General features: G+C 37.4%; 1 protein-coding gene across 3 annotated transcripts in view; it reads right to left on the bottom strand.

Annotated features, from left to right (window-relative positions):
- The window catches only part of STXBP5 (syntaxin binding protein 5), a 184,983-nt gene extending 170,667 nt beyond the window's left edge, over positions 1-14,316 (bottom strand). For 2 of the 3 annotated variants that reach the window (XM_024248132.3, XM_054558276.2), the window contains exons 1-2: positions 13,368-14,316; positions 11,987-12,084 (exon numbers count right to left, since the gene is read on the bottom strand). In XM_024248132.3, the coding sequence (XP_024103900.2) occupies positions 11,987-12,084; positions 13,368-13,520 (251 nt within the window). In that variant the 5' untranslated portion in view covers positions 13,521-14,316. The remainder of the gene's footprint in view (positions 1-11,986; positions 12,085-13,367) is intronic. The other variant, XM_024248133.3, reaches the window with a different exon arrangement.
- Between the last annotated feature and the right edge of the window lie 349 nt (positions 14,317-14,665).

Raw genomic sequence — 14,665 nt, 5'->3', positions numbered from 1 at the left:
ATAATATCTCTGCACCTTCCACTTACTTTTGCTGTGAACCTAAAACTAAAACTGCACTAAAAAATGAAGTCTATTTAGAAAATATGTTAAAAATGAAGATAGCCACATCATCATGATAATAAGAGTAGGCAAAATTAATTTTTACTGCTTACTCAATGCTAATATTCTGCTAATCTCATTTAAGTAAAACTACAAAATGAACTATTTCTGCAGTAAAAATTTAACAAAATGCTAAGAATAGCCAAGAAAAATGTGTATATCAACATTTAAAACTAAGTCAAGACAACTGTAACATTTTACAAATGTCCAACAGTATTTGAAAATTTAGGTTGGTCAACTGCTTTTTTGTTTTAATGCGAATAAAACAAGCACCAAAACAGAAAAGTAATTGCAACATTCAGACTAATACATAATTATAGTATTCACTGGGTTGGAATAAGCCTCTAGTTACCTCCTTCCACTATTATTTTTAGTAAGAAATTTTTTATTATTTGTAAACAAATTAGAGTGGTTGAAAACAATCATTCTTAATATTCACTGTTTTGGAGTTAGGACTGTTTTTGAAGAGGCAAAAATGAATTATATTTATTATCACAGGCAATTCTTTAGAATGGCTTTTGATAGATAAATATACTTTTAAAGGAACCACTTGCTCAAACTACTATTTACTATGTAGTCATAAATAATAGTGGTCTGGGTTAAATGAACAAGAAAGAATGTAAATTCTCACATGTAAGTAAAAACAGCTTTTTATCCCAGCATCCATTCCTAGATGCCTAATGGCTAAGTTCTTTTCTCAAGTATGTTAAGTGAATTTCAAAAGAAAAATACAATATATTATAAAAATACAGTACAAAGACTGAACAGATGGAAAAATCTGTTTCAACACTTTTTTTTTCCTTTTCAAAAGACAAAAAGAGACAAATGCACAAAGGAAAACCATTTAGCAGAAAGTATTGCAATAGCTGATGCGGCCAGATTTATAGTCACCTTTGACAAGAGTGCTGCTGTGAAAAAGCAGAGGTACTGCCATCACAATAAAAGATTATGTACTTTCAAGAAAGAGCAGGATTAAGCACTCAACAAACAACTTCACAAGGAAAAGCTTCAAAGTTCCAGACTGCACTTATTTGAAAATAAAAAACAAGACCAAACACTATTATTAAAACACCTCCAATTGTTTAAAACTTGCTGTTTAACAATAGCTACCATGTGAGTTCTAGGACTTGTCATATATCTTACAAATAACAAGCTGTATAAAGCAAACCTTATTTTTCAAATGAAGATTAATATAAAACAAAAATTATCAGCTGTTTTTTATTTAAAAACCTTTCTGGGTGAATGCTCACATTAAAATCACAGCTCCAATAAATATAAAGAAATATGCTCAGCATGTTATCATTTCATTTGTTTGTCATATATATATTTTTATATATACTTCCAAAAGAATACTAGTTGGAGAAATGAAATCAAGTAAAAATTAGCCTCATTTACTAAATAAAATTATATCTATATTTACTGCTACTGAAAAAATAATGTAAAGAGTGGTCAGTGGGCAACTATAAAATATTTTCAAAAAGTAGACAAAATTTCAGTTTCCAATGAAATTTACCACATATGTTCTTTCCAACAAGAGGCATGTAATATATCTGATTCTAAAGAAAGTGGCCAAGAATCTGAATTTTAGTCTGGGAGCCTTATGAATTTTGTTTTGTTTTGTTTTTTGTTTTTGAGATGGAGTCTCTCTATCTCCCAGGATGGAGTGCAGTGGCGCAGTCTCAGCTCACGGCAACCTCCGCCTCCCAAGTTCAAGTGATTCTCCTGCCACAGCCTCCCAAGTAGCTGGGATTACAGGCACCTGCCACCACGCTCAGCTAATTTTTGTATTTTTAGTAGAGACGGGTTTCACCATGTTGGTCAGGCTGGTCTCAAACTCCTGACCTCAGGTGATCCACCTGCCTCAGCCTCCCAAACTGCTGGGATTACAGGCGTGAGCAACCGTGCCCAGCCATGAATTTTTAAAAAATACATTATTCAATTTTCAGGTATTTTTCCCCAGTTATTTTTGACAAACATCTGTAACATCAAAGAAGTCACAATATTTTAATAAAATGCTTACATTCACTTTTATCTTTAAAGGCATCTATTTAAATGTACCTACACATATGTATATGATATTAAGAAAGATATTAAGAAAAAGCTACAACGGCAAGTATATTTTTAATTAAAATTAGGAAGTCAAGCTAAACACTTCAATAATTGAGCTAATCATTAAACTACCCTCAAAGGATGCCTAATTAAGCTACCTTTATTATTATACTAATCATAATTCAACAGAGATAACACACCTCTCACAAGATTTAAAAAAAACCTATAAAAATAATTTACCTTGATATATAGAGTTACTATGTATTATTAAAAATTACTGATTCTTGGCTGGGCACAGTGGCTCACGCCTATAATGCAAGTACTCTAGGAGGCTGAGGTGGGCGGATGGCTTGAGCTCACAAGTTCGAGACCAGCCTAGGCAACATGACAAAACCCCGTCTCTACAAAAAAATACAAAAATTAGCCAGGCGTGGTGGCGTGCACCCAGATTCCCAGCTACCTGGGGGACTGAGGTGGGAGGATCCCTTGAGCCCTTGAGCCTGGGAGGCAGAGGTTGTAGTGAGCCAAGATAGCACCACTATACTCCACCTGGGCGACAGGGCCAGACCTTGTCTCAAAAAAAAAAAAAAAAAAAAAAAAAAATTACTGATTCTTTTTAAGACTCTTATTTGTGACAAAAGGTTAAATTTCAACTAGTAACAAGTGCTATTAATGAAGTTTAAATTAAAAATGTATTTCTTACTGAACATTCTTCTCTGTATATCCTTTAAAAACAAGTCAGGCTGAAAAACTAAGGCAGAGATTGGAAAACTTTGGCCGGTGGGCCAAATCCAGCCAACTGCTTGATTTTATAAATAAAGTTTTACTGACACACACTTATTCGTTAGATATTGTTTATGGCTGCATTTGTGCTAATATATAAGCAGAGTTGAGTAGCTGTCACAGAGACCATAAAGCCTACCATAATTTGCTATCTAGCCTTTTAATGTTCACTGACTCCTAAAGACTCAGATCTTCTTTAAATGTCTGCACACACACACACATACTCATCCACCCTATGATCCTTACTGAAGGACAGAAAGTTGATCATTTAGGAATCTGTGTGTTCCCTCATCTTGATTTTATAATGTATACACTCCTACTGTCTAATTTCCGGACTCTTGATAAAGGAGAGGATACTGGCTGATTTTGCTGATTTGTATTTCTTTGGACTGCACGGTATCTTTTCACACCCTGTAACATTCTTTGTAGTTTATTTTAAAAGAAAATGCCACTCCATATTACAGCTACAATTTCCAAAAGGTCTATTTTTAGACATTTAATGTCACATATTACTTATAAAGAAATGGCAATGTAGAAATCAAAATTTTAAAGGCTCAACCAAGAAAAAGATGGCTAAATAGGATGGAAGTGGGGATGGAATCAAACCAAAACATATATCACAAAGACAAAGACACTGGGTTTTAAACATAAGAATTATTTAAACAGAGAAAAGCTTATTCTAGACTTAAGGAATCACTAAACACATGGCCATTGTGGAACAGTGACTAGTAAGCAGTAAACTGTGTCAACAATTCTTACCCCTACCTCCTTCACCTCAGCTTACCTTCCACTCATGGCCAAAAGAAAAAAGATAAGTTACATGGTAAACAGAGCTGGTATCCAAAATTTATTTAAAAGTAAATATGAGGAAAATAAGAGATTAAACCAACCAACTAGAATTGCTAAATCTGAAAGTAGATGATGGCAATATACTTATTCAGAAATACTAAAAATGATAATACAGATATACAGAAGATCATGAAAAAGTCCTTATTTTTATTGCCACTAATAAAAATCAGAAATGTGTTCAAATTAAAGTGCAAAATAATTGTATTGTATAGAAACCTAAATCTCTCTCTACAGGAAGTCTGAGTAATTAAATTAGAAAGCACCATAACTTCTCCTTAGAATAATGTGTGCTGCATATGACTAAGGGAAGAGAAATGTATCAAGTACCTTTTGGCAGTTTTTTATTATTATAGTTTTATGAACTCTTAGCTTATTTCATAAAAATCACATCAGTAATCACTTTGTTTTGCTTCCCAAGAACTTTTGTAGAATTATATTATGTTTAAAATCTATCTTAATGCAAATCCAAATCTAAAAGGTATTAATAGTGAAATGCCCTTTTCTTTATATCAATCTGTTATACTCTTAAACAGATAAACATCTGTTTAGGTCAAACCAAAAAACTATTTCCTTATCTGCCATCCCAAAATACCAAGTATACCTTCTGATGATGCTAATATAGCAAATCAGGTCAGGAAACTTTCATTTAAACATCGAAAACAAATACACATTCTGATTATTACTAATTATTACTGCTACACTACTGATATTCTAATTATTAATTTTCTTCTTGTAGCTGGGCACAGTAGCTCATAATCTTTAATCCCAGCTTGAGCCCAGGAGACAAGCCTCAGCAACATATTACGACCCCATATTTGCAAAAAAGAAAACACACACACACACACACACACACACACACACACATATAAAATTATGTGAGCCAGGTGAGGTGGCTCACATCTGTGGTCCCAACTACTTGGCAAGCTGAGGCAGGAAGATCGTTTGAGCCCGGGAGGTCTAGGCTGCAGCGAGCTGTGATTGTGCCACTATATTTCAGAATGAAACCCTATCTCAAAAAAAAAAAAAAAATTCTTCTTGTAAATAATTGCCTCTTCCAGTGCATAAAGGTAAAGCCAAATTGATCCAACAATTAAGCTTATCTTTTATTTAGTGATACTCAAGCCTATAGTCCAGTTACTTACATGTACATGCCCAGCAATTATTACTCCAAGTTATTATACCATACAATTACCAAATTTAGTACTCAAATTACATACTAGCAATTCAAGGGAGATAGTCTCTGTAATAAATCTCTAAAGATTATTAAGATCATGTGGTTATGAACTCAATATTCTTGTTTAAGTTAATTTATTTTAATTTTACATCCTGACATTTAATAACCAAGAAAGAAGGTAAATTCTGTTAATGGTATTAAAAAAATGTCCTGGTTTCCTATTTCATAATGAGACCTTATCTGTTATACACAGAAAATGCTACAACCCACCATCTTAGTATTCAATGTGAGCTACTGTTTCAAGGAAAGACATTTGTGTTAGTTCATTCACATGCTCTTTCCTGGTCCCTTCTGTAAACAAAGGTTTACACCTGTGCTTCCACTGACTTGGATTATGAACGTAGTCAATGGACACAAAGCTGAGGGAGCCGCAATGGTATGGAGTCTAATACTTCATTCTCTTTAACAAGAACTCAGAGCAATCAACAAGAAGATCGCTCTACAGGAACACAGTCCAAAGAATTCCTAAATCCCCCACAGAAAAAGAAATTCTAAGGTCCCAAAGTTGGAAGGATTCTTGGAAATAACACATCCCAATTTCCTCATTTTACAAGAAAGGGAACTGAAGCACAGAGATTTTAGTTCACTTACACAAAATAAGTCTGAAGATTATTGGAACAAGAATCTCCTAATAATAAGGCAATTCTTCTAAAATGCCTTTAGTTTTTCCTTTAGGATGGCAAAGTTAGGTTGTAATTTCAAATGAATCATACTGAAAACCAAACAGAAAACAACGAATATCCAACAGAGATAAAAACTCATCTTACTTAAAGCAGAAAGGCTTACAAAGCACGGACTTGATTCTCCAATAGTTAACATATTCTTTTCAATTCCATGGTTTCTATCACATTTGTTTCCTTCCACAAGAAATCCATTGCAAAATAAACTGTTTCCAAGCAGATTCCATTTCTGGTTGTTCTGAAATAAATGTGCCTATTCCTCCTGCTGCGGTAGTCCATGCTAAGAATCACAACTTACAGCTGATACAGCACTTATTCTTCCTTTTATGCAATGTCCTCTTGAATGAGGAGCTAAGAGTTGAGATATGAGCTGCGTATTTCAAGCTCCTTGTTTCTCCTGCACAACTACAATTCCAAATGAACAGAACTCTTCCATGAACAAAAAGGATGGAGGAGGAGGAAAGTGGCTATGAACAAAAATGATGGGGAGGGAGAAGAGTGGATAAAAATCTGGCGTGGTGGCTCATGCAGTTTGGGAGGTTGAACTCAGGAGTTCAAGACCAGCCTGAGCAATATGGTGAAACTCCGTCTCCGCCAAAAATAAAACAAAATAGTGGTGGCACACACCTGTGGTCGCAAATACTTGGTAGGCCAAGGTAGGAGGATTGCTTGAGCCTGGAAGGTGGAGGTGGAAGTGAGCTATAATCGTGCCACTGCACGCCAGGGTAACAGAGTAAGACCCCGACTCAAAACAAAGAAACGAACAAAAAACACTGGCTAAATTCTAAACTCATTATTTTACTTTTAACTATTTCAAATGATAATCATTTCCATTTTTGTCCATGGTATAATTATGTTTTATAGAATAAAATTAAGTAGCAAGTCAAAATATTCTAATGCTACCTTATAAGTACAGTACAGAAAGTCATTAATCAATTTAGCATTTACCGTATGTGAGAAACTTTCACATACATTATTACTACATCTAAGTAGCAATTTTGAAAACTTGTGGTTGAGAAGAACAGAACCTTTTTTGAGACGGAGTCTTGCTCTGTTGCCCAGGCTGGAGTGCAGTGGTACAATCTTGGCTCACTGCAACCTCCGCCTCCCGGGTTCAAGAGATTCTCCTGCCTCAGCCTCCTGAGTAGCTGGGATTACAGGTGTGCACCACCACGCCAGGCTAATTTTTGTGTTTTTAGTAGAGATGGGGTTTCACCATGTTGGTCAGGCTGCTCTCAAACTCCTGACCTCGTGATCCGCCTGCCTTGGCCTCCCAAAATGCTGGGATTACAGGCGTGAGCCCCCGTGCCCAGCTGAACACAACCATTTTAAAAACAAACTCAAAGAAAAGAACAGTGCTTTTCAGTATCTTTTCCTCAAAGTTTGTATTAGCTACAAAAATAAACTAAATGAAGGCCTTCCTACACAGTTGCCACTCAGTATTCGCTGATAGAAATGAAGGACCTAAAAATTAAAGCCACAGAAAAACTCTCATATTAATAATCATGTATTATAATAATAATGTAATAATCATGTATCCACCATAATATCCCTTCATGATCGTAAAAGCTACACACACACATTTTATTAGATTTAATCGTGACAATAACCTCACAAGCTAGGTAGGGTTATTATTCTTATTTAGCTGGTGAAGAACTTGGGCTAAATGCAGTGGTTCTCAACCAGGGGCACCTGGAAGTGTGTTGGAGGGTCTGGGTTGCCATATTGACAGGGGAGGCAACATGGGCATTTAGTAGGTGGGAGATGGGGATATTAAATATCCTGCAATGTGCTGGATAAACCCACAGAATTATCCTGCCTAGAAAGCTACCACTTTGAGAAACACTGACAGAAAATAAATGGACAATGCCAAACAGCTACTAATGACCTTAAATATACATTCAATAACAAAATTCTGGAAATCACCAAGGACCAGCCAAAAAAAACCAAAACAAAACAGTGAAAGTATATCAAATTCTCACACTAAAATAAGAAGTCTAGGCTACTCTCTCAATATGATAATACAATAAAAGTTAAAGATAACATAATTTCAAACTCAACATTTCTCTGCCACTTCTTTGCCAAGTTTTTCACTTCGCTTGTAATTGCCTCATTACTTGCAAAACCTTATCATCTTTAGTTACTCACTAAGATTTTATACAAACAAATCAAGCCCTTCCCCAATTCCCATTCTGCCACCCCTGTTTTGGATTCACTTTACTACCTATATGGATTAATAATTTTCTGTGAAGTTCACTTGGTCCATTCTTTTCATCTATGATACCACTACCCCACTAATCATGCTGAAAAATCACGCTTTCTTCCTGTCAGCATCTCCTATTACATAACCATGATTCCTAACTGAACATCATGCAGATACCTCAGGTTAAAATTCAAGACCCTCAACAGCCTCCTTATTTCTCCTGCTAACTCAATTATTCCAACCAGCCTCATTAGTATTCCTCCAAACTCACATAATTCCCTTTTCCATGCTTTTGCCCATACTGTTTTCCTTGCCTAGAATAATTTTCCCACTCCTTCCTCCCTGTCATTCTGAATCCTTATCTACCAATGTATAGAAATGTTCATCAAGTGCAACAAATTTACATGTAACCTGACTTTGTGTAATGTCAGCAGAGCCCCAAATAATTCTCAAATTTCAACTGCTTATTTAGTTCCAGTCCTTTGGTTAGAACTGGAAACTTTTTGAAGAGAAGGACCACATTTTCATTTCTTTTGTATTACTCCTCTAGAATACATAGCTACTTGAAATCATAAAATTTTTCCTTGAAGAAATCATTTAATACTGCACCTTCATTTTTATAGTAAGGAAAAAAAAACTAATTCAAGGACATGTAATTATTTAGTGGAAAGAGAAGAACCAGAATTCAGGCCACAATTTATAATCTAATGTTGTCTGACACTCAAGTGCTTGTTAAATCAACTCTAAGGTAAAAAAATCATTTTGTAAGCCTGTCTCCAGCAACATTACTCTGCATTATAAAAGACAATCCATGCCTCATCAAAACAGAGATTGTCTATTTCACTGTATTTTCCACCAGTCAAGAAGACAATGAATGAGGTTCTTCGATAATAATTTGACAATTCATTTTTAAACCTCAAATTTTTACACAAGTTCAATAAACCTGAAATTCCATTTTTCTGCTCAGTCCTTGAAATATTCATATATAAAATGACCTCATTGTGTTTAGAAAAAAAATTTACTTTAAAAATAAGATCAGGGTAACCCATGATTACATTAAAGTATGAAGCAATTTGAAATTTTAGTAGTAAATCAGAAGTCTAGATAAAGACAATAACATTATTAAAAATGCCTTCATTCTTCAATCTCATATTCTCTCCAGAAGCCAAGAAGGTTTAGCATTCAGCATATTTATATCATATGTCATTTGCTATACATTAATGTAGTAAATACATTTATTTTGCCTCATTATTTGTTGTGTATTATTAAAGGATTAAGATTTTTCACAAATCCTTGTCTACAAACATTAGCTATCAGATATATCTTTCTTGTTTGGTTTTTTGGTTTTAACCCAGAGTAGATAAATCAATTTAGTAAAGTCTTCTAACATTTAGGAAGATATTCATCAGTCAAATTATATATACATTTGGAATTGTAATAGCCTAATCTTACTTCTGAAAACATCGCCTACTTTTCAGTCTGCAAGGAAAATACTTTATCTAGAAGACTATTTTCTGCTCTAATGATACCTTTTAGGATAACTGTACTACAGACTACAAGAGTCTAATATAAGAAGAGAATAAAGGATCAAAAGAAACCAATTACAATAGGAAAATATACAAAAGATCCAAGTCAAAATATACACACTTGCAGTAAATCTGCATGTTAACCAAATGTGGAGATTTGGAATTTAGGTGTCCAGTTTCAAAAATAAAAGAAAGAGACACTAACATATACCTGAAAGCACATATATGGAAAATGAGACAAAATAAAAAGGGCTTAGTCATTTTCTATAAATCAGAACCATAATAAATAAAGCTCATAAGCTCATCTGCTACTTAAACCCAACAGAAGGAATGACTAGGTGGTATTACTGGCAAGCAAGCCAATTTATCACTCTGGAATGTTCATAGAAATCTCATAAAAAGGCAAAGTAGAAAGTAATTTAGTAAATAGTTTTCCATACTTCATTCTCAGTAAGGAGGTTCTAAAAATACTTTAGAGTATAATTGCAAACTATTATTACAGGTTCACTTTTATTCACATAATATTTAACTATAAAAAGTATACCAAAACTTATATACAAGTGACAATTTAGGCCACCTGATCCTTGATTTTAACTGGCAATTAGCACTAGGCCTAACACTTTACACCTTTTGTGCCAACTTGCTAATTAATCAAATGCACTAGGGTAAAAGTGTTGTCTAAGAATCTGGTTTTATAGAATCAGCCTTGCTGGTGGTACTCACTTACAATTATACTAAATTATAAAATGGCTAGATTGGCTGTTACAAGAAAAAAAGGTTATTTACCAAAAGAATGTCGAGATCACACTGGGAAAACAATAAAACCTAAACTCATTTTACAGAAAAGCAAAATAACGGAAAAATAGCTGATTTAATTCAACTTTACTTTCCTTCTTCTAGTCCAGTTACGAAATTCTCTTGTTGGGAAAAAAAAGAAACTGCTTTCAGTTCCAAAGAATGCATCTAGATCCAACGCTGTACTAGTCTCGTCACTACAGAGTTTTGCTGAACACTCAGGGCCCACACCCACAAAATAACTTCATTCCCATCTTCACACAACAATCCTAAACTAGATGGTCTTGATCATCGAGTTCAGGAATAAAAATATCTAACAATTGAAGCCAAAAAATATTCTGGTCATAACTATCTAGATATTTGGGCAAGAGCACATGAGACATACTTCTCAGAAATTAACAGGTTCAGATCTAGCCTGGTCAGATTTTGTCGTTTATAAAGGTATGACTGGGTAGTATTTACTATGTATAGTAGACTTCATTTAGTAACACAGTTCAATAGTCCATCCTAAAACTTCTATTAGCATTTTGAAGATAGTACATTAAGTCACAAATAAAACTGGAGGCATTATCTTTATATATATATATATATATATATCTTTATATGTATCATATAGTACTTCTTTGAAATAATGACTTTAAAATGTAAGTAAAATGCCTGGCACATGTTTAACTCAAATGCAGGTTCCCTCGCTCCTTCTCAGGAACCAGAAAAATCTAAAATATAAAGGGGTAAAGCTCCTCCCCTCTCCTATATTTCTTTTCTTTTTTTTTTGACAATAGTAATGTCTATTGAGATCATCTAGTAATTTTTTTTTCTATTTATCACCAACACGTTACTCATTAATATGCAGGAGGTAGATATCCTACAGATGGATGAATCCAAATCTTAAGTTTAAAAATAAGAATATATTTAGGTTAAGTATGTTTCAAAGTCACAGTAAAAGAAAACACATTTCAATATAAAAATAGAAAGTGAGTCGTCTGCACTGTTCTCACTAAAAAATTATCTTGAAAAAAATCTTTTGAAGTATTTGAAAAAATGATAAAAACTGATAAAACTAATATAGTTCATACATAACCAGGAAAAGTAATTCTTTCTATACTAGTAGTTTAATGTATAGTAACCTAACAGTTTTTACAAATACATAACAAATGTAGACTATGAGAGAAAAAATATATCAAGAGAAAAAATTTATCCCCATGCATTTTTCAAGAAAATGCTCTAAAAACTGGTAGAAATGTTAACCATTTATAACTATTCATAGAAAATTAATTTGCTACACTCATCTTCTGCTAATTGTTTTTCCACACGGACATGCCAAAAACAACTAAATTCAGATTGAAATCCAATCTCTAATTTATTAGAATAGGTCATAAGTTCAATATCTACCATGCATAATATTTTTAAAAGTACTGTCTCTAAACGTCATCCTTAACATACCCCATTCATCAGACCAACAGTATATAAGCAGATATATTTTTCCTTAGAAACTTCTATCTCCTTACAAATAAAATAGTTATTATAAAAAAACTTTAGACCTCTATTTGGATATATGTTTAGCTACTATAAACTAAGAGCTGAGAAACATCACAGCAGTATATAAGCTGAATTATAATCAAGGGAAAAGCCAACACATGATTTCTCATAGTATATACCTGATCACATCAACAGGAAAATAAAAATTTTCTTTGGAACTATATCAGCAACACAGAAGGACTGGGGAGAACAAAGTAGAAGTTAAAAAATAAAATTAAAGAAAGGATACAGCCTTAAAGCACCAGTCTGAGTTCCCACTGCCAGGATCTTCTGCACAGGATCAAAGGCCAGGGCTGAGGGTTGATAGGGAAATCCATGGCGAACAGTCTAGGGATGGGCAAGTGACATCACAGCAACCAAGGCAGCAAGCGAAATTTTAAAATAGAAAAGTCAATAGAGGCGTTAGAATTTAGAACCACTACCACCGATGCAAAACACATACACATGCACTTACTGCTTTTGAAAAAATAAGTGAAACCTACATTAACAAAGTTATTCACATAGAACCTGAAACAAACAAAAATCTAGTCCAGTGATATACTTTAATTTCGCTTTTCCATAATACTGGTATTCCATAGAAGAAAATCTTTTATTAATATTCTATACTATTACATCCGACACCAGATGACCAAAGTTTGCAGTGGTCCAAAATTCTGTAAACCCATTAAATGCAATTCATACTTTATTTTGGCAGTATTCATTTCATCATTACTTTATTTGGATGCTAACGCAAGTACTTCTAAGGAAAAGCTGTCATATAATTACTTTAGTCAAGCATTCAGTAGAGCAATAATCAAACCTCTATCCCAACATTTTACACTTGTAACAGAATGAAGATGAGTACAACATATATTTTTGCAATTTACTATTAAGGCCATAATCATTTTAGGGCATTAGACCTATATATATATATATATATATATGCACACTTTTAAGAAACTCTGACATACAAATACATGTCTATTTATGAGAAAGGCAGGTATTAAAACCGAGGCAAGTTTGTGTTTCTCATTAAGCAGCTGGTGAGTTAATTCGCTGCATCATTCTTTCTGAATTACAGAACGCTATGGCAATTATCGTGCCATTAACAGGCAAAAATCTCAGTACTTTTTAACAAACATAATGATAAAAGGAACCCTGTGATTTCATATCGTAAGCCACTCACACCACATTTTAAGGGAAAAGTGATGAGCAAAGGTGTGGTAAAACAGGTTTGGCTTTTTGATAAACAACATTCATTAGACACCGTTTCCAAAAGAAACTTCGAAGTTGGTGAATCATATTAAAACGCTTGAATATAAAAGCTTCCAGGTTATTACTGGCAGTATCAGAATACTAATTAAAGGTCGGATAATAGTTTGAAGCAACCTTGAACTGACTGCTGCATGTGCAAAGGGGAGACAGAAAAATCAACGAAAAGGAGTAAGGTATCAATCTCCAAAATAACCCACCGAAGAAACGTTTGCCAGGGGAGAAGCGAGCCTTTTATTAGAGTTATTATTATTATTGGCGTTCTCTTCCCTTGCATTCCCATGTAAAGCCCGAGTAGCCCCCTTAAAACAACCCCAATTTTTCAATGACGGCGTCGCGGGGCTGCGCGCTCCGTTCACCTTGCAGAGCTGAAAGTGCTCGGACTGGAGCGTTTCCTGGATCTCCGGCTCCCGGTTCCCAGGCGGATGCTGCTGCTGCTGCTGCTGCTGCGACGCCGAGGACGAGCCGGCGGTCAGGCCGTCCAGCACCTTCCTGATGTTGAATTTCCTCATGGTCTCGGAGGGGCTCCTCCGCAGCCCGGGAGGGGAGGCACAGGGGGTCCCCGGGCGGGGGAGACCACCCGGGGCCGAGGGCAGCTTCGACCGCGGAAACGGAGGAGTGGGAGTGTGAGGGCAAGGAGGTAGCCGGGGGGAAGCAAAAGATAATCCGAACAGGAAATACTGCGACGACCAGAGCGGCGGCCGCAAGAAACCTGGGCGGCGACCCCTCTTCCTCCGAGGCCGCCGCTGCTTGGCGCGGCTGCTGTGGCGCCGCTTCAGCCGCCGCCGCCGCCTCCTCGCTCCGCGGCCCGGCAGCAGCAGCAGTGGCGGCGGCGCCCGAGCCCGCTCAGCCCAGCCTCACCTGGCCGCGGGCGGACTCTGCGCCGCGCCGCCGCCCCGGCTCGCCCCCGCCGCCGCCACCGTCGCCGCTGCGTCCATGGCCCGCGGCCGCGCCGCTGCTCGCCCGCCCCGACCCCGCAGTCCCTCGGCGCGTCCTCCGGCTCCTTCTCCTCCTGCCGGGGGTCGCCGGCTCTCTGTCCGCGGCCGCCGCTCGGCCTCCCCGCCGCTGCCCGCCCGGCCTCGCACACAGGGCGCCTGGGGTGGGTCCCCGCGCTGCCTGCCTCGCTCCGCCTCGCTCCTCCGCCGCTGGATCTGCCCGCCCTCGCCGCTCCCGAGCCCGGCTGCGTTCCTCAGGCGCCGCCGCGGCCGTCGGCTCTCCCCGCCCAGCCGCTCCCCCTCGCCTGACAGGGCGCCTCGGCACACGGCACCAACGCCCGCCCCGAGCAGCAGCGGCAGCCGCGGTTAAAGCGCGGGCCGCGGCGGTGGCGGCAGCAGGGCCTCCCCGGAGCCGGGCTGCGGGACCTGCGCATGCGCGCCGCAGCCCCGTTCCCCCACCCTGGCCCCACAGGCCCCCAGCCCCCCAGCCGGAGCGAAGCTGGGGCTTAAATTATCTTCTGCGAAAATCCCAGACGCTGGCTAAATTTCTCCCACCCTAGTCGAGTTGCCAGAGTATGCAGCTGCTTCTCTTGCAGCTGGCATAGTAAAAATGTTGACGACTAACAAGCAGCAGGAAACCTTTCTTTCCAATTCAGTCATTACAGCAGGGGTTGATGCTTTCTCGCCGTTAATGGGGTGCACGCTCCTGGCCGCTGGCTGCA

This window comes from Pongo abelii, chromosome 5, assembly GCF_028885655.2.
Source record: "Pongo abelii isolate AG06213 chromosome 5, NHGRI_mPonAbe1-v2.0_pri, whole genome shotgun sequence".
Taxonomy (NCBI): domain Eukaryota; kingdom Metazoa; phylum Chordata; class Mammalia; order Primates; family Hominidae; genus Pongo; species Pongo abelii.
The sequence above is the reverse complement of the archived record's forward strand: the minus strand, read 5'-3'. Positions and strand labels throughout refer to the sequence as shown.